The 17,980-nt window shown below is 43.8% G+C and overlaps 1 protein-coding gene, 1 long non-coding RNA gene and 4 other non-coding genes across 8 annotated transcripts; all 6 read left to right on the top strand.

The window, feature by feature from the left end:
- The first annotated feature begins 4,792 nt into the window (after positions 1 to 4,792).
- On the top strand, positions 4,793 to 7,872 carry LOC125721758 (uncharacterized). Its single transcript, XR_007385966.1, has 8 exons — positions 4,793 to 4,877; positions 5,411 to 5,444; positions 6,068 to 6,180; positions 6,456 to 6,500; positions 6,697 to 6,741; positions 7,003 to 7,306; positions 7,486 to 7,532; positions 7,799 to 7,872. It is a non-coding gene; the product is annotated as an uncharacterized LOC125721758 (long non-coding RNA).
- On the top strand, positions 6,323 to 6,388 carry LOC125721915 (small nucleolar RNA SNORD29). Its single transcript, XR_007385999.1, has one exon. It is a non-coding gene; the product is annotated as a small nucleolar RNA SNORD29 (small nucleolar RNA).
- On the top strand, positions 6,547 to 6,615 carry LOC125721919 (small nucleolar RNA SNORD30). Its single transcript, XR_007386003.1, has one exon. It is a non-coding gene; the product is annotated as a small nucleolar RNA SNORD30 (small nucleolar RNA).
- LOC125721921 (small nucleolar RNA SNORD22) lies at positions 6,812 to 6,937 on the top strand. The gene has a single exon (XR_007386005.1). It is a non-coding gene; the product is annotated as a small nucleolar RNA SNORD22 (small nucleolar RNA).
- On the top strand, positions 7,626 to 7,701 carry LOC125721920 (small nucleolar RNA SNORD31). The gene has a single exon (XR_007386004.1). It is a non-coding gene; the product is annotated as a small nucleolar RNA SNORD31 (small nucleolar RNA).
- Positions 7,873 to 8,975: 1,103 nt separating the features above from the next.
- Positions 8,976 to 13,543, top strand: zgc:77262 (uncharacterized protein LOC402952 homolog). 3 transcript variants are annotated; one of them, XM_048997792.1, is made up of 2 exons: positions 8,976 to 9,063; positions 10,461 to 13,543. In XM_048997792.1, the coding sequence occupies exon 2, from the start codon at positions 10,610 to 10,612 to the stop codon at positions 11,654 to 11,656; it is 1,047 nt and encodes a 348-aa protein (XP_048853749.1). In that variant the 5' UTR covers positions 8,976 to 9,063; positions 10,461 to 10,609; the 3' UTR covers positions 11,657 to 13,543. The 3 variants fall into 3 exon arrangements, with proteins under 3 accessions (XP_048853749.1, XP_048853751.1, XP_048853750.1); XM_048997794.1 differs by lacking the exon at positions 8,976 to 9,063 and adding an exon at positions 9,073 to 9,099; XM_048997793.1 differs by lacking the exon at positions 8,976 to 9,063 and adding an exon at positions 9,108 to 9,569.
- The last annotated feature ends 4,437 nt before the right edge of the window (positions 13,544 to 17,980 follow it).

Here is a 17,980-nt window from a genome sequence, read left to right as displayed (position 1 = left end):
AGCATTCTGTGCGCATACGTAGGTTGAATGTCACATTTATATAGCGCTTTCCTAGACACCCAAAGACTTTACAGAACCAATAAGAAGCCATTTCATCCACCACTACTATGTAATTTGATATAGGGGAGAATTAGGAGGACAGATTTGAAAGGGCCATAGTGGACAAATTTAAGCCACGACATGATTGTTCTACTACTACTCTTTAGGTGCTTTCACACTGCAGGAACTTTTTTCCAGAACCGGGAACTTTTGTCTCGTTCATACTGCAGGAACCTGACCTGATTGTAGTTCCTTATAGGCAGTTCTAGAACCTTGTTTTAGTAACTACTCCAGAATCGGTACTTTTAATTCGAAAAATTACAGCGATTGCTTGCTGATTGGTTGACCACAAACCGGCACTAACTTGGAAGTTACGGGGAAGTATAGGGAAGACGGATATCATTAGCAAAACAAGAAATTAAGTAGACAAAATCATTTTTGAACTTCAATTAGATTTAATGATCTTTTCTTTTTTTTTTTACTTGCATCTCTATATTACTGCATCGGAAAGGGCAACAAGAACTTAAGTGCAGATTGACCAGTTGGCAGTCTGAGTGCTCAGCATAAACATACAGCTAATATACTGAGGAAGATGGTAGAGCGTCTCGAGGAAGAGAACTATGCTAGTCAAACAAAGCACCGGTTGGCGCGGAGGATAGATAATATGAAACTTAGGCAAGAAGTAGATTTACTGAAGCAGGGCTCAGAAGAGACTAAGGAAACTAATGCATTCTTCAAAAAACAGCTAGAAAATTGTCAGAATGGTTATGAGCCTCTTTGGTCGCAAAGTGCTAAAAAGGCCAGAAATGATTAAAAAAGTGTGCAGGGGACATGCTGTTCTAAAAGAGCAAGTTCGAATGTATTAAGTCAGTGTTTCCCAACCCAGTGCTCAAGGACCCCGAGCTATCCATGTTTTTGCTTCCTCTCAGCTCCTAGCGCACGTGTGCCAGGTATTCGATGTTCCTGATTGGCTGGGAGTTGGGAGGGAGCAAAAACGTGGATTGTTCGGGGTCCTTGAGGACTGGGTTGGGAAACACTGGGTTAAGCACAGGTCTGTCCCTTTCTCCCATTCCTCTTGGTTTACTCCAGACCTTCAAGCCCTGAATGGAACTGGCTGGTGCCTAGAATGACTTCATAAAAACACAGGCTTCGCTGTACAGTCGCGTCTGCTGATTCACTATCCACTGATCCACTTAACTGCGACCGTTTGCAGGGAAAATAAAAAAAAAAAATTACAAACGACTTTCAAACTGTGAGCCATACCAAATTTTAACTTGATCACAACAAGGCATGAACCGACGCTCGTAATGGACGAAGCAATGGGTGAGTAGCCACACGGCTTAGATATTCAATACATATTTTTTTTCTACAGGGTAATTTAATTACTGTACAGTTCATTTTCAAGAACCAACGTCACACACATTCTCTCCCGCATCACATCTTGTAATCAATCAGTAAGTGTACTGTACAACACCCAGAGCAGGCTATACCGTACTGTATAGCGTTTTTACACACACTTTCCTCCCTCCTCTGTCTTCCCTATCATTTCTTTTTTAAGTATTTAAACTACATATAAGAATGGAAAACTATGAAAATGTATACAGGCTCGTTAAGAGCTGTAGAAAGGTACTTAGTTATCCAGTAGCTTGAAAAATATGATAGTACAATAAAACCACAAGGAGTGCAGATGCAGAGATTGCTTCTATGGATGCTATGCAGTGGTCAGTACCTTGAAAAAGCTGTACAGATCAAAGTGACTATGTGCACAAATCATTATTACCATACATTATGATAATATATAATATTTTATCATGAAACAATATGTAAATGGTGTGTGAGTGTGCCCTGCGATGGGCTGGCCCCCCATCCGGGGTTGTTCCCTGCCACATGCCCATTGCTTCCGGGATAGGCTCCGGACCCCCCGCGACCCAGTAGGATAAGCGGTTTGGAAAATGGATGGATGGATGGAAACAATTTGTATATATGCACGCTATATTGCCAAAAGTATTGGGACACCTGCCTTTACACACACATGAACTTTAATGACATCCCATTCTTAATGCATAGGCTTTAATATGGAGTTGGCCCACCCTTTGCAGCTATAACAGCTTCAGCTCTTCTGGGAAGGCTGTTCACAAGGTTTAGGAGTGTGTTTATGAGAATTTTTGACCATTCTTCCAGGAGAGCATTTGTGAGGTCAGGCACTGATGTTGGACGAGAAGGCCTGCCTCGCAGTCTCTGCTCTAATTCATCCCAAAGGTGTTATATCGGGTTGAGTTCAGGGCTCTGTGCAGGCTAGTCAAGTTCCTCCACACCAGACTCGTTCATCCATGTCCTTATGGACCCTGCTTTGTGCACTGGTGCGCAGTCATGTTGGAACAGGAAGGGGCCATCCCCAGACTGTTTCCACAAAGTTGGGAGCATGGAAATTGTCCAAAATGACTTTGAATGCTGCAGCATTAAGAGTTCCTTTCACTGGAACTAAGAGGCCAAGCCTAACCCGTGAAAAACAACCCCACACCATAATCACCCCTCTACCAAACTTTACACTTTACAATGCAGGCAGGCAAGTACCATTGTCCTGGCAACTGCCAAACCCAGACTCGTCCATTGGATTGCCAGACAGAGAAGCATGAATCGTCACTCCTGAGAGCACGTCTCCACTGTTCTAGAGTCCAGTGCCAGCGTGCTTCACACCACTGCGTCCGACACTATGCATTGCACTTGTGAATGTAAGGCTTGGATGCAGTTGCTCGGCCATGGAAACTCATTACACGAAGTTCCCTATGCACTGTTCATGAGCTAATCTGAAGGGCAACCAAAGTCTGGAGGTCTGTAGCTATTGACTCTGTAGACAGTTGGCGACTTCTGCACACTGTGCACCTCAGCATGCGTTGTCCCCGCTCTGTGATTTTACATGACCTACCACTTCATGACTGAGTTGCTGTTGTTGCCAGTTGCTTCCACTTTGTTATAATACCACTAACAGTTGACTGTGGAATATTTAGTAGTGAGGAAATTTCACAAATGGACTTATTACACAGCTGGCATCCAATCACCGTACCACGCTTAAATTCACTGAGCTTCTGAGAGCGATCAATTTTCGTAAATGTTGGTAGAAGCAGTCTGCATGCCTAGATGCTTGTTTTTATTCACCTGTGGCTATGGAAGCTATTGGAACACCTGAATTCAATGATCTGTAGGGGTGTCCCAATACTTTTGGCAATACAGGGTATATACATATATATTGTATATTATATATATTTATAAATATGTACTTTATAAAATACACACTCTGTAAAACATTTAAACTATATATATATATTAGAAATGCAGATGGAGCACAGAAGGAGCCTGATGCCTGGGAATCCAAATCGCTCTTCCATCTCTGTGACGCGTTGTTGAACTGTGTGGCCTGGGGGACGAAAGACTTCCTCAGTCTGTTTATTGAGCAGTGACTGCAGACTGCACCATCTTGTCCCCTTAGGGGGTTCGTACAATTGCATAATGTACAAAGTTGGTTAGCAAATACATACTCCATCCCCACGGAGCCAATATCTTTTTAGAAGATAATTGTTGTCCAGAACTTCCAAAACATTCCTCCTCTCCCACAATGTGTGCGCTTGTCTGCCTCTGAATGCCATCTTCTCGCAACTCCTACGGGTTAGGACAACTCTCCTGCTTTACCAAATCCTGGTGGAGACAGGAATACTTACCTAGAATTAAAATAATAATAATAATAATAATAATAAAACGTTCATGCTCCTAAAAGCAGTGCCTCTCTCATGAATATTAATGAGCTTCCCGAACCACCCTGCAGAGTCGGCGATCGAACTACTTCCGAACCATACCCGAATCCAACTAATCGTGGTCTTGCCCACCACTCCAAGCCGGCCAGGCACGGTACGGAGTGACCAGACTAGTGATGGGAATTCCGGCTCTTTTAAGAGAGCCGGCTCTGACTCCGGCTCACGGGCAGGAGCCGGTTCCAAGAGCCGTTTTCTTCGCGACCGACACATCACTAGACCAGACTAGTCAAGCGAACTGGACTTGAATGGGCCAAACGTGCTCGGGCATGGTACCGATCAGCTAGCATGACTACACCGCTTTATAAATATGGACACAGACCTCGGTTTTTAAGGACCCCGTGTCGATCCTTCCGGTATATATGTGTGTGTGTGTGTGTGTATATATATATATATATATATATATATATATATATATATATATATATATATATATATACAGTATAGACAGAGAAGATGCAATTATTATAAATAAAAAAATAATTAGACGCTGCCCATCAGAGCTTAATAACTGTGAGACTACAAGGATTCCATTATTAAACCAAGAATGATAAAAAAAAGTGTCTTGTTCTTAAATGAAATATCATTGTTGTTCCAAATAAAATACTTGTGTGGTGAAATGTTATGCTTGTAAACTAAATTCCACGCTAAAAGAGCCTGTTTGGTCTTTCTGGCTTGTCTGGTTATCTGGGGTGCGCGTGACGCTAGCTGCTCTCCTCACAGCGCGGGAACACTGTTCTTTTGAAGGCGCGCGCTTTAACGGAAGTAAGGGTCAGAATTATTTCCATGTTATTACTTAATAAAAATAATAGAACATGCGTATAATGTATGATTTGCAAAGTAAAAAAAATGCAAAATAATTATTTAATAGGGGCGTTAATGTTTGCTCGTTTATCGGTGCAAGAAAGGTATTTAGGGGAAAAAAACAACAGGTTCCTGACCGCAGAGATCTGCTTCCGGGGTAAAATACGCAATTTAAAAGCGCAGAAACCAGTGAGACGGTCATTTTGTGCTGGTGTCTGCGTGAGATAGGTATGTATTTTCTCTTGTACATAGTTTTGTGTTTTCCCCCCGCTCTAAACTATTGTTCTTCCAGTCTTATTGTTTCACATAACACGTGCAACTGTCTTGAGTAATTTTATTTTAGGTATTTGATTTAAATGCAATGGAGAGTATATAAAGTTGCTCCCTTCAGACCACGAGCATTTTTGGCAATTATTAATCCATTTCCATCCTAATGCTTTTATTTGCGTATTCTATTCATCTTTAGATTGCTTGATGTTGATCGCCTACGTTTTACAACCATGTGGCGATATTTGCCTGAAGAGATGGCTTTTAGAATTTTCCAAAGGCTTAGGTGCCGAGGATTTCATACACTCGAGTCGCTACTTTTAGAGGTTGAATTGTTTCTCAGTGATGATAACCTTTCACAGACCTGTACTGAACAACTGTGATTGCAACCTTTTTAACTGATTGAGAAACAGAAATTTTACAAATGACAAGGGCTGTCTTCCATGTTAATCCATTCCGGTGATTCACGTTACTTTTATTTCTTGTGTTTCCAGGGAGCCATGCCTACAAAAGGCCTTTCTTACCAAGGTACGAATGTATGCTACTTGTTTTCTGGCGTATTAATACTTAAATCGACTGAAGTGTGCTTAATGGCAATGCAGCACGTGGTATACTTGGAGGAACACGTGCGGTATACTGGAAGTTCAAGGCCCCATTTAAGACTATCATCCGTGTCTAGAACTTTTACCTGCGTTCAGCTACACCACTTAAATATATAAAGATCGTTTTGCTGCTAATTACGATGCAGCCGCTTTATCGTAATGTCCTTCAGATTTTAACTTTGCATGGTTTGGCTCCTTTGTCTTGCGTTACTTAATGGTTTTTATGTTCTCTTGGGATATTTCTGATGAACCGTCATGTACCCTGACGGATATTTGTGGGATTGGGAATTAAGGCTGGTGCACTTCTGCACTGAAATTGGTAACTTATACACAAGTCGAGGCTGGTTTCTTTTAACGTGGCCTTGGTGTTGAGTGCCACCGTTTAATCGGCGTGTGCTCTAAGCTATCAGCTGCTATCCTGAATGGTTTCGCAGTGATAACCATTCACAGACCTGTAATGAGCTCGTGATTGCGAACGTGGAGACTTTAGTTGCCTAGTTTATGGTTTGTCTTGATGGGGTGTGTAATGCTGTAATCATTCTATTCCAGGAACAGCACTGTGGTGCCTGGTCCATGCAGTCAATGTCATGGCTCCGATGCCAGAAGTGGCTCTTTGAATAAACTCCTTGCCTGGTGCTTTGTGTCTCCTGTGTGGAGTGATGGTGAGTAATTTTACATTTATTCTCAAGCCTTTACCTAGACCGTCCACTTCGTGCTCTTGACTAGTGTAGCAGACGTGCTATGGTACATTTGCAATGGAGTGTCTTGCTCTTTGTATTAACAGCTGGTGAGTTATGCCTGCAGTCTCAATGATTAAGCTAACTAGCTCACTTTGAACCCATGTGAAAAGACCTGAACATCATGAGTGACTGCCTGTTGTCCTTGGTGCTGTGTGTTACTCCCTTGCTGTGTTCTGAAGCATTGCTTTAATTTATAGGATCACCCTGCTTCCCTGCTGATGGTGGCTGCCGTTTTTTGATCGGTGAGTGCTTTTGGAATATTGGCTTAATCCTGTCATTAATCTGCCTCGAAATGATGATTCTCTTGGAATCTCGTTCGTCTGAACCTTCTGCTGAGAATTAATTTTGCTGACCGTTGCAGTGTTGGAATGTTCTTTACCATTTGAGGGTGACACCAGGATTTCTGAGATTTCTTTCCCTCTCCCCTCCTTGGTACAGATGCAGCATGCAAGTCCTGGGTGCCCTCTGCTTCAGAATCGACAGGTGAGCAGTCAAAGCTTGAACCACAGTGCTGTTACTGCAGCACCCTTGGGGGATAGGACATTGGAATATGTCTCGGTGATGAGAACTGTGCACGTCTTACGCTTTGTCAGAGCCAGAACCTGAAAAGGTGAACCCACTGGTTCTGCCAAAGCAAGAAGGGGATGACCTGTTGGTGTACCCAACTGTCTGATGGGACAGATTTGCATGATGGCTGACTTTGTTTGTATTCCTGCCGTTCTCATAGTTCCTTTCATTTCGCAGGGAGCTCAGTCTGCAAATGGCTGTGGCTGATGCCAACTTGCTGTGGTGGAGGGGGTTTGTCCCCGTAATCCTAGTGAGGGGCTGGAAATAAGGCAATTCAAATGCCTATGAAGGACATGCACTTGGATGTCCCACAACAGGGATGTGGGACAATAGAGGTTGGGCCTTGGATGAGCCATGAAGTTCTGGTGCATTGTGGATCGAGCGGCAGCCAAAGACGGGGAGGTGGCCTTGCTGGACCTCCCCTCCCGGTTACTGAAACTGCCTTTAGGGACATGGGTGGCTGAGCATCCTGGGTGATCAGGTTGGTATGCTCATGTTGAATCAACAGTTCAGACTTCCTGGGGTTACTTGATGATGTAATAAATGACAAGCATATGCCTGAATACTGGTGATGTCATCTTTAGAATCTGAAGCCTCTTGAGTAAATGCACAACTTCTCCTCTTGTGATTTTTATCTAATGCCATTTAATCTCTTTGCAGCTCTTCTGTGAAATGGAGTCTGCTGTTAATTCATTACAACAGTGCATGTAAGTCTCCAGTTCAAACGAGGCATTAACACAATGCTTGCCTCCTATATGGTGGAACTGCTGATGTCCTGAACTAGCTGATCCATTCATCCCCTTGAAGTGATGAGTTGAATGTACCGCCCCAGACTGATTTTCTTGTGACTGAGTGGTACTCGTCCTCTGATCCACATGGACAGAATTTCAGGATGTTGACTGACGTTTTTTTTTTTTTAAGACTGGCTGAAGTCCTTTGTGACATGGTAATTTATATGGGTTTCTCTCCACAGATGCAGAAGCAGTCTTCGGATTCGAGCACTTAAGGTGTAATTTGACGACAAATAAAATTCCCTTTTTAAAACAAGTTTGTATTCTTGTGATTTCTTTGTCATGGTAGCCAGGGGGGAGGTCGTGAGGGTGATTGAAAAATTAGGAGCATAGGTGGAATTGGGGGGGGTGGCGCTGCTATCTTGGGCTTGATCTCTCACCCCTGATGACACTGGAGCTTTAAAGAAAAGAAAGAAAAGCAAATCCCCTACTTGTGACGAAGGTTGCTGGTTCAAGCCCTGTTTTGGTGTGGGGGATGCCCTTAACTGCCAGTGCCTGAACTTGCCCTCCTGCCATGAGGAGCAGGATTGCTACTAGAGGAAATTGTCTTCATCAATTCCCTAAAATTACTTTGGGTAATTGACACATACCGCAAGCATACTTGCTACCATTTTGAAATTCAGCATGCAAAGTGTGGAATTTCATATCTTAAGATCTCGTGACTATTTGAATTTAGTGATTGTCGCTGACGCCACTGCACAACAGCGAATTAACCCATATGGCATAGCAGAGGGCAGCTAATTTGGCATTTGGGGGCAATATCCTGGTCAGGGTACCTCAGTAGTACTTTGCTGGTTGGGGATTCGAACCTGCAGTCTTGAGTCTTGCAAGTCTGCTTCCCTAACCATTAAGCCATTTCACTCCACAATTAGCATTATGGTCTAATGCTGACACCACTTGTAGAAAGGCATTTTTGGCAGTTTAAGGGGTGTGTGCGCAAACTATCACGTCTACAGCTGGGGGTGAAGCCTTCAGACCTGAAATATGGGACCAAAGAATGGAAAGTTAATGTGGCAGTGTCACATTTGATTTACACTCTTCAATCCTGTTCAGCTGGATTACAGCAGGCATGTCATTACCAGCGACTCACATCACTAATATCACATCCAAACAGCTTCGATACTGTCCTTGGATAAACTAGTTTTTCAATCCGAATAGGCAAATACAGCAAAAGTTCTCTGCCTGTAAAAGTCAGTTAACCCATTTGGCTTCACACAATACAAACTACAGTGCCCAAATTTAATTTAACTGAAAAGGTCGCTCTATCCGAGGCTAAAGCGTGCTATGCCCTAGGTGCCTGGGAGGGTCGAGCTCGCTGCTGGCCACCAGGTGGCACTGGTCTCCGCCCCTTGAGGATGTCCGCCGTGCTTCGCGGCGGTAGTTCCGGTTTTTCGCCAACTGCTGGAGGATTCAAATAAGAGTCCGGGCCCAGCCGGATTCGTGTAAGGTGAGTACGCAAACATGTTTCCAGGACTGTTGAAACGTAGGGATTTTTCCCCTTGCAATTTGACCGTTTTTCCTCCACATCATAAGTCGCTCTAATGTACATTTTAGCTCTTGCTAACTGAATAGCTCCGAGTCGTGCTCTATTATATAAGCGGCGTAAGCGACTGGCTAGCAGGCTAAGAGCATTAGCTCCGCACGGCCGCCCCATTCATTCTTACCGAAGGCCTAGACACTCTTGCTAATAAGCGGCTAATTGTGCGATTTTAATAACGATTTAGAGCTACGCCTGAAGGTAACTGGCTGGCTAAGCACACAATCGCGGCTCACGTGGTTTCTATAGATGCATACGGTCTGTAATACATGTGTTTGTATCGCCATTAAGCTCTCCCTGCTTGGCGTGGCAGCGCCCGCGCGGGTCGCGAGCATTTCGCCTCTCGCGCTGGGCTGCGTGCGCGCTCGTCTGCCTTCCAGTTAAGCGCTTAATTCTGTATTTGATTACCTGCCGATGTAAGTAATCTAATAATTAAAGCCAAAAGTGTTAGCAGAGATCACTACCGACTTACTCGAAGTGTATTTGATTATGTATATTTTTTCTGTCGCGTTGGGCGCAATTTTGCGTTAATCGTTTCTTGAGGTTACGTTTCACTTTCTTAATTGTAAAATAATTTTATTTTCTTTTGAGTGCACTCTGGTAACTACAGCGTCGGTTTACACGCTAGTCGAAGTAAATATCGAGTATTTCTGTGAAAGCGTCAGTTTCGATTTCCCCCCTCTAGTTCTGGTATCTTACACGTTTGAGAAAACTGGAGGTTTGTCGCGCTACCGGTTTCAGCGCCTGATCCCGCAGTATTTTGCCGTTTGTGGGTTTTCTCCAAGTCCTTTGGTTTGCTCCCACAGTGCAAATATATTCAGTTCGGTTGAATAAGCGTTTGGAAGTTGTCCCAAGTGTGTTTCCATTTCTCCGTCCGCTACAATGTATATACGAGTCCCCGTCCATCTTACCATTGTACCCCTCTCCCCGGGGGCATAGGGTATGGTTCTGGTAACGGTGACCCTAAATAAATTAGGTTTTGCGGGGCGTGTATTGAGGGGAAGATTTCAACTAAAGTAGCTTGTAAATTGTGCTACTGGCTTCATAAACAATCCCGTGAAGGTTATTTAAACTGGATGGTAGACCGTGGAGCTTGGCATAGTGTCCAAATCGTACCTGAACAGGCATTGGCCTGGCATTGTGGAGTGTTTGTCAGCTTAGTGACATTGTGCATAATGCTGGTTGTGTGAAGGATCTAATTCGGTTCTACCAGAAATTTTGCAGTTTGTGTGTGAATGGGTGGGATCTCATACTCAAGCTGCTATTGAAACAGCTTCTCATGTGTGAAACTCTTCTCCCTTTTGCAGAAGTTTTTAAATTGCTGGTGAGAAGAACGAACTCAGTTGTGGCACCTTAAGAGCAGGCTGCCCAAAGGAAGCACTCTCCTCCCCTCCCCCATTCCGTCTGAACTCCATACTGCTGCACTGTTTAGAAAACGTAACCATAAGAAGCCAAGATGGTGAAGATCTTCGTTGGCAACGTGAACTCGTCAACCACAGAGGCGGAGTTGCGTGCGCTCTTTGAGAAATATGGCGAGGTGTCCGACTGCGACATCCTGAAGAACTACGGCTTTGTGCACATGGAGGAGGAGGATGCGGCGCAGAAGGCCGTGGCGGCGCTGCACAAGCACGAGCTCAACGGCTCGCGCATCACCGTGGAGTACGCCACCACTAAGGTGCGTAACGCCACCAAGATCTATGTGGGCAACGTGCCCGAGGGCGTCACGGCCGGCAAGATCAAGGAGCTCTTCCAGCGCTTCGGCAAAGTGGTGGAGTGCGACATCGTCAAGAACTTCGCCTTCGTCCACATGCAGCGCGAGAATGAGGCCATGGAGGCCATCGGCGAGCTGAACCACACCAAGCTGGAGGGCCAGAAGATCTTTGTGTCCCTCTCTCGCACCAACCAACCCAAAGATGGTCGGGGAGATGAGTTCCCTCCACCACCTCCCCATCATCCACACTTCCCACCCCACCCGCACCATCACCCTCCTTATCTGCCCCCTCGCCCCCCACCTGGGGACTTCTATGCACCCCGTGGGCGTATGCCGCCGCCTCCCCCCCTGCCCCCTCCTCCCCCTCGCGGCTATTACGATCGCGATGTTTACGACAGGAGCGTCCGCTACGACCCGTACTCGGGCTCTTCCTCACGCTATTATGAGCGTGATGCTTTTGACCGCCGGCTGCCGCACCCTGCACAGCGCCCCCTATCCCCGCCTATCGCCAACCGCTACTACCGTGAGCGGAGCCCCCCCGGAGGCCGCCGCGCACTCCTGCCCCCCCCTCCACCTCCCCCCTCCGCTGCCAACTACGCTCGCAGCTATCCTCGGGGCAGCAGCGGCAGGGATTTTGGAGGTGCCAGCTTGGTGCCCCCGCCTGCACCCCCCTCCTCCTCCACCTCCACCTCTTTCCAGGGTCCACCTAACCGCTACACAGTGGGCTCAGGGTTCGACAAGGATGATTATTTTGATGATAAATACAGCAATGGCTTCAGCAGGGGCTATTAAAATCCTTTTTGTTTTTCAGTTTTTTTATTTTTGGTTAACACCTTCCCGTCTAAACCCCCATATACACATACATCAGTATATAGTTTTTGGGGTGAGGTTTGTTTAATGGAGCATGAAAGTGAAATGCTTTCAGAGCAGGTAGCCGATTTGAATAAGATTGGAAGTGATTTTTTTTTTCTCCATACCTTAATATAGGATTACAGTGTCAAAGTTAAACTGGCACACATTGGATTCATATTTAAAATAACTGAAGTAACTTTTTTTTTGTTTCCAAATCATACAGCCTTTAAAGTAATGACTTTTTAAAGAAACAAATATTTTATGCCAATCAGGGAAAGAAGGGTGGGTTTTTTTTTTTTTTAAGATGAGGTTTGTGTGTGTCAGTGAACCTAGTTTTGTAGGGAAATTTAGTTGTATTTATTGAAGTGGGAAAGGCTGTTTTTTTTAAAAAACATATTTCATATTCCATTTTTCAGCATTTGCCTGTTCCATGTCTTGAAGGCCCGTCCTGTTGGGTGTTGCTTTAAAAGTTTACCCTCTAGGTCTGTTTTTGTGTTTCTCGGCACGCCTGTAGTTTTACATGCATCCCCGTTGATGCTTCCCATGAACACTGTTTGGCATTTAGGCTAAAGAACTTAAAAATGTGCGTGGGCTCAGAATAGATGCTTTTTCAGACAGGGTGTTAGGTGTATTTTGGCCGTGTTTCCTGGTGCCCTTAGTCTGTGATAATACCTTGAAATTTACATGCGGTAATATCTCAGTTGGGACAGACGCATCACGTCTCTAGCTGAACAACTTTTTTTTATTATTATTACCCTTTTGTTGAAGCGCATTGACTGTGGAATGGTCATGGGAAGGCAGTATGAGCCCAGGTCCCCTAGATCTCTCTTCTTTTCCCTCTCCATTTCTTGTCATTCTCATTTCCGGGTAGTTTTCTTTTCTTGATGGTGGGCTGGGGAGGGGGGGGGGGGTGTTTCTGTGTGCGAGTGAGTGAGGATGAGGAATGATTCGATGAGGATGACCGTAACCTTTAGTGTGACGGGAGGTTTGGGTGGGAACGTGGTTGGCCAAGCTATCGATATAACACTATTTCTCAACAAAAAAAAAAAAAACAAATGAAGTTCATACCGATGGGCAGACTGAGCCGGCAGACCGACTACACGCATCGCATCGACCGACCGAGCGCCCGAACGCACTGCACCGCAGCAGCCACCTCCGCCGCAACCGAACCGGAACCGGCTCCACGTCGTAGGATAAAGCGCAGACTGAACCGAAACACGAAAACGAGCGACCGGCTAAACGAAACAAAATTTCGGAGAAAAAAAAACAATTAGCGCCGAATGATTGAACCTTGTATTTCCAGACCACTTTGTTTTTCTAGATGGACGAATCGCTCGTTTGTGTAATAGTCTAACTTGGTGTGAATCCTTGTTTTCGCTTCAGTTTTATAGAAAACCTAGTAGTACTTCAATATATTGGCGTAGCAGTAAAACATAATATTGATGGGAATACCTCAGCGTTTTAACTGTTTGCTATGCCTGTATACATCCCTGTAGCTTTGGCTTCTGTTTCTATATTGTTACTGTATTTAAAGCTCAACGCACCAGTCTGCTCCGGACCCTGCACTGTTAAGGGAGAACCGCTATATTCAATTTTACACGTTACTTCATAATTTCTTTCTTTTCTTTTTTTTTTGCCTGTCCTCTCGATATTGTCACTCACGGGTGTTCTACCGTTTTGAACGAATATCAACCTTTTACTCAGTTTTGTTTTTTTAAAAAAAAATTACTTTTTTTTCTTTTAGAGGTAATTAAGATAAATTGTCTTATCAGTCGCTGTTTTCATTTAGCCGCCTAAATAAAACATCGAAATCTCTGACTCCTCTGATCCCGCCAGGTCTTCTTTTATTCTGAGTTGACTTGATTAAAGGATATGTCTGCATACAACGGTAAACACAGCCACGCACACGTCAATAAAGCGTCTTTTTGGGTTTTTTTTTTTTTTTTTTACCCCTAATTTCACTGCATGTCCGCTTGCACGTTAACAGTAATCCTAGATGTCCCCTGTTGAATTGCTTCTCTTCAGGGGTGCCGCCTCCTAAAATACCGAAACTCCTCTATACACCAGAGCCTTGGGTCGTTTGCACCGGCAGCCAGTATTATCGGGTCGGCACAGAGTAAGATGTGGGAGATCAAATGTCACCAGATTGCAGATGTAGTTTGAAGCCGATTCACTTTATAGTGCAGCTAATGGCCAATGGAGTCCCCCCCCCCCCTCCCCCGAGCTTCCCTTTAACCCTGTGGGGCTAGACGGCTCTTGAACATAAATGGGTATCAAATCAGCTGTGCTTATATGTGAGAATGGGCGGTGCTGCTAAGATGTCCACATTGTGGGTGAGTTGGATTTGGGGTAAGTTATCTTTTATATATATATTTTTTTTACTCTGCTCTAGATGGTATATTACATAAACATTTTTTTGTTTCTGGCTTGATTGAAAAGTACAGTTTGTATTGTGGTTTATAAAAAGATATGTCTATGTAATGTCTCTAAGTTTAAATATTAATGAGATTCCCCCCCCCCCGTAATGATAGATCTATTTAACTAGGTTCTTAGTCCTAGTTAGCACAGCAAATTGGTGTCGCTGATGTACATCCTTGTAATCTTTTGAATAACATCATTTACCATAAAAGTACAAATTGATACCTTCCCCCCACAAGCTTGTTATAAACTGTCATTAGTCTCAATGTGCAGCTTGCCTTCTGTGATGCTGTCAGTGTCTCATTTCCTCTGCTACAGTCACCACAGAATGTCTAAGAGAAAAACAGACACCTATACAACTTTTAAAAAGTTAAATTATTTTTATCTGCCGGATTTTAGTGGTCTCCGGTTGTGTGTCTGGTTGTGCGCATTGCCCGTCTGCCGGGAATGTGGGTACCGATGACGAAATGCCTATTTGAATCACACCTCTCTGCCTGTCCACTCTCTGGTTCATGCCCACGGATCCCATGACTCTAAGCTGGAGCTCCAACTGGAGCAATTTGCCATTGGTGACCTCCATGTGGCGGGCAGTGGAGGGGTATACTGACCAATTATCCCTGTTGTCCCTTAGAGGAATTTTTTGCCGCCCTCCCCCTTCCTGTCACTCTCTGGTACTTTTGGTCAGCATCAGCGAATGAAGAATTGCAGTCTGTGCCGCAGAAGAGCAGTTTAACAGATGACTCAGCTGCTCTGCTATGAAAAAATCATACACCTACTGTAGCGACTCTGCTGGAACTGTTAGTTTGGGAAGGCTCTACATCCCTCCCCATTCCTGTCTTCTAGTTGATTGGATTCGTACCGGCTGCCCATTTAAACCCGGAGCCTCTTTTCCCACATTAGAAAAAAAAACTTGAATACCTTCCTGACATTTTGACGTAATAAATAATGCAAGTGGTGAAAATGGAAATGCGGAATGTACATTTCCCCGTTGATGTCGAGATGCTTCCTTGCATTGTGTCGGTGTGATTGTTGCGGTCTGGCAGTGAGAGTGTGATATCGGGCCTCTGAACTTCTACGTCAGCTACTAAGGGCTACGTCTTCACTTTTTTTTGCGGCTTTTACTTTTCCTGGTTGTGTTACTGTATACAAAGATGGCACTATTTGTTCTGTAGTTTATGCTGCACTGAATTTTTCTCTCATTGATAAGAAAAGTAAACAGAATACCTGTTTATAAGCCATGTTCCATTTTCTCTCCAAATTTATCCTGTTAATGAGTTTAACATGGAACGACATTCTCCCCCCCCCGACACTATTGTGTTGTCCTACAGCAAAGCAGTTGATTTTTCCTGGAGCAGAATGCTCTATCAAGAACATTACTTGTTTTGACTTTGTCAGACATAACAAACCTATGTGGTCGTGCCAGCATAGTGTAGGTTAACTGCTTGTATTTATCGAGATTTATTGGCAGCTGATTTTGTCGGCAGTCCGAGTGCTGGGGGAAATATTGCACGATTTCCCCACCCTTGTAAAATATACATGTGACATACCCAGCCTCTTCAGACACTTTGTGACCTCAGACTCTCAGGCAATTGCTTGCATACAAGTAGAAAGAAAATCCATGGAGATTAGATAGCAGGAAAAGATGGATTGAAGCTTGAACCTCTGTTTTAAATGACATGCAGCAGTGTTTGAATGACTAACTTCTTTCTCTAAACCATTTCAGGTCCAGTCTTTGCCGTGATGATGTCACGGTTTTCTCAGTTAAACTCGATGTAGGCGGCTCCAGCACGCCCTGTCGTACCTGTGAGTGGTGACCGCCTCACGCACGTTGCTTCAGGACTTCCAAAGATATTTTTATCATTTGCTTCTCTTGCCCCTATACTTAAGTGTTCAGTAAGAGCTCAGCAATAGCTAATGGTCCAATAACTGTACTTGCTAAGGTAAGTCGCTATGGGATTGAGGGCTTTCAGGAAGAGGTTGAACGATAGGTTCACACCCTGTAGTGCTGTGTAATACTGACTTCCTGTTGAATATATTTCTAGCATTTTTTTCTATTGAAGAATCAAGTGCTTTTATTTTTATTTATTTTGCATGTTGAACTGACTTCACTATATATTGTCTTCCTGATCCTAGACAGTGCATTGAACCTCTACATAGAGCATGCTTGTGAATTGTAGACCTTGTCACGAGTGTCTTGAGTATAAGAAATCTGCTGCATCCCAGTGGGAAAACTAGCCAAACCTCCTTCTACTAATTACATGGAAAAAATGAGCAAGGCTTTGGTCATAAAGCCGAGCAACAGAATATGATTGTATTACTGCCATTCTGTAAGCTGTGCTTACTAGTTAAGGTCTTCTGGTGGGTTCAGGGGGTTTGAGACATGGAGGTGGCAGAGAAGATTGGGTGGGTGCTGGTTATGGGGTCTGATTGAAAATAGAGGTGCAGCAGAATGTCTTCAGCTCAACTGAGGAGAGGTGGGATTCCTCGAAACACTCGCCTTGTCTGTCTGCCTGCTCTTTTTTTTTTTTTTTCTTCCTGTAGTCAGTCGGGCTGACAGTGTGGCAGTGATACCTTTTCTCTCTTACTGTATGCAGACATGCTCAGACTGGCTGTCATCATTCCCTCTCCTTTTCCTCCAGCTTTATGTGCATGTGCTCACATATATATGCGTCTGTCTTATTCGTGTCAGACGTATTTCTGTGGGTGTTCGTCCGAGATTCTGGACTCATCATCTCAGTCGAAAAAGGGTCTTCGGTGCTGAACTGCAACGCTTAAGAGTGAACTGTGGTTGCAGGGGGACGTGGTCCGTGCATGATGCAGTCTTGGACATTTATGTAGATTAATTAGCTTTATTATTGTCTAGGCCACTCCAGATATCGAGTGAGCTAAGGTGCTATACAAATAAGGAGTGTGATGAAGCAACAGTAAGAATCTATTGTCAGATAACACAGAAACATTGACCACTGCTTCTTATGATAGTGTAAATGCACACACCAAGTGAGTTGGTTTAAGCTTTGTATGCAAATTTGACAAGTGACTATGGGCGTGACAATGAGGTCAATTTTCCTGTCTTATGTGACAGTAGACTGGTATTGGTTTCATCTGAGTCCATTATTTCACCATTAAATTTCAGGTTATGACATTGTATATAGGTGTATGATAATGTTAATGATATTTGAAAATAGACACGGAATTGATTTATTGATTGATACTGGTATGACGTGTGGTTTGCATACCCATCAGGTTCAAAGGGGATGGGAGTGTGTTTGGAGTTATTCATGTTAAAGTTGCTTTTGTATGTTTTTTTTTTTTTTTAACAAATAAAATCTAAATTGTGAATATACTCAGTTGTGTCACACAATGTCTGTTTGCAAACATGGAGCACTTCAAGTACTATTAACATGGCATCTTCTGCTAACTACAGACGCTTTCCTCTAGTTCTGCTCTAGTTAATTAAACAATGTTTTTTCCTCATCATTTTAGAACTCCTAGAATAAGATGTCTGATCAAGAAACTGAGTCTCGCTAAAGTCAAATGTAGCCACTGTTGACAACTGACACTGCTATCCTGTGTCGCTACGGTAATGTGAAACAGCAAAAAATGTCTTCAGATTCTGTATCTGCTGGGAATATCTACCTGCCAATCACACCCCCATAACGGCATACGTAGCCCTTGGTCCATTAAAGGGTCCTCCGCTAGACATTTGTATTTTTAAATAATCACAATTACATATTTGACCCATCCGTAATTGTTATGCAGGTATCTTGTTGCTAAGGATACTAAACACTCGGCCTAACAATTTTCACTTGTACGTTTTACAATATTGCTTTTTTTTTTTTTTTTTTT

This window comes from Brienomyrus brachyistius, unplaced genomic scaffold, assembly GCF_023856365.1.
Source record: "Brienomyrus brachyistius isolate T26 unplaced genomic scaffold, BBRACH_0.4 scaffold35, whole genome shotgun sequence".
Classification (NCBI taxonomy): domain Eukaryota; kingdom Metazoa; phylum Chordata; class Actinopteri; order Osteoglossiformes; family Mormyridae; genus Brienomyrus; species Brienomyrus brachyistius.
Note: the sequence above shows the minus strand (reverse complement) of the source record. Positions and strands in the feature narration are given on the sequence as shown.

Coding starts and splice junctions, on each gene's coding strand:
- zgc:77262 (XM_048997792.1), top strand. CDS start 10,610: ATGGTGAAGATCTTCGTTGGCAACGTGAACTCGTCAACCACAGAGGCG.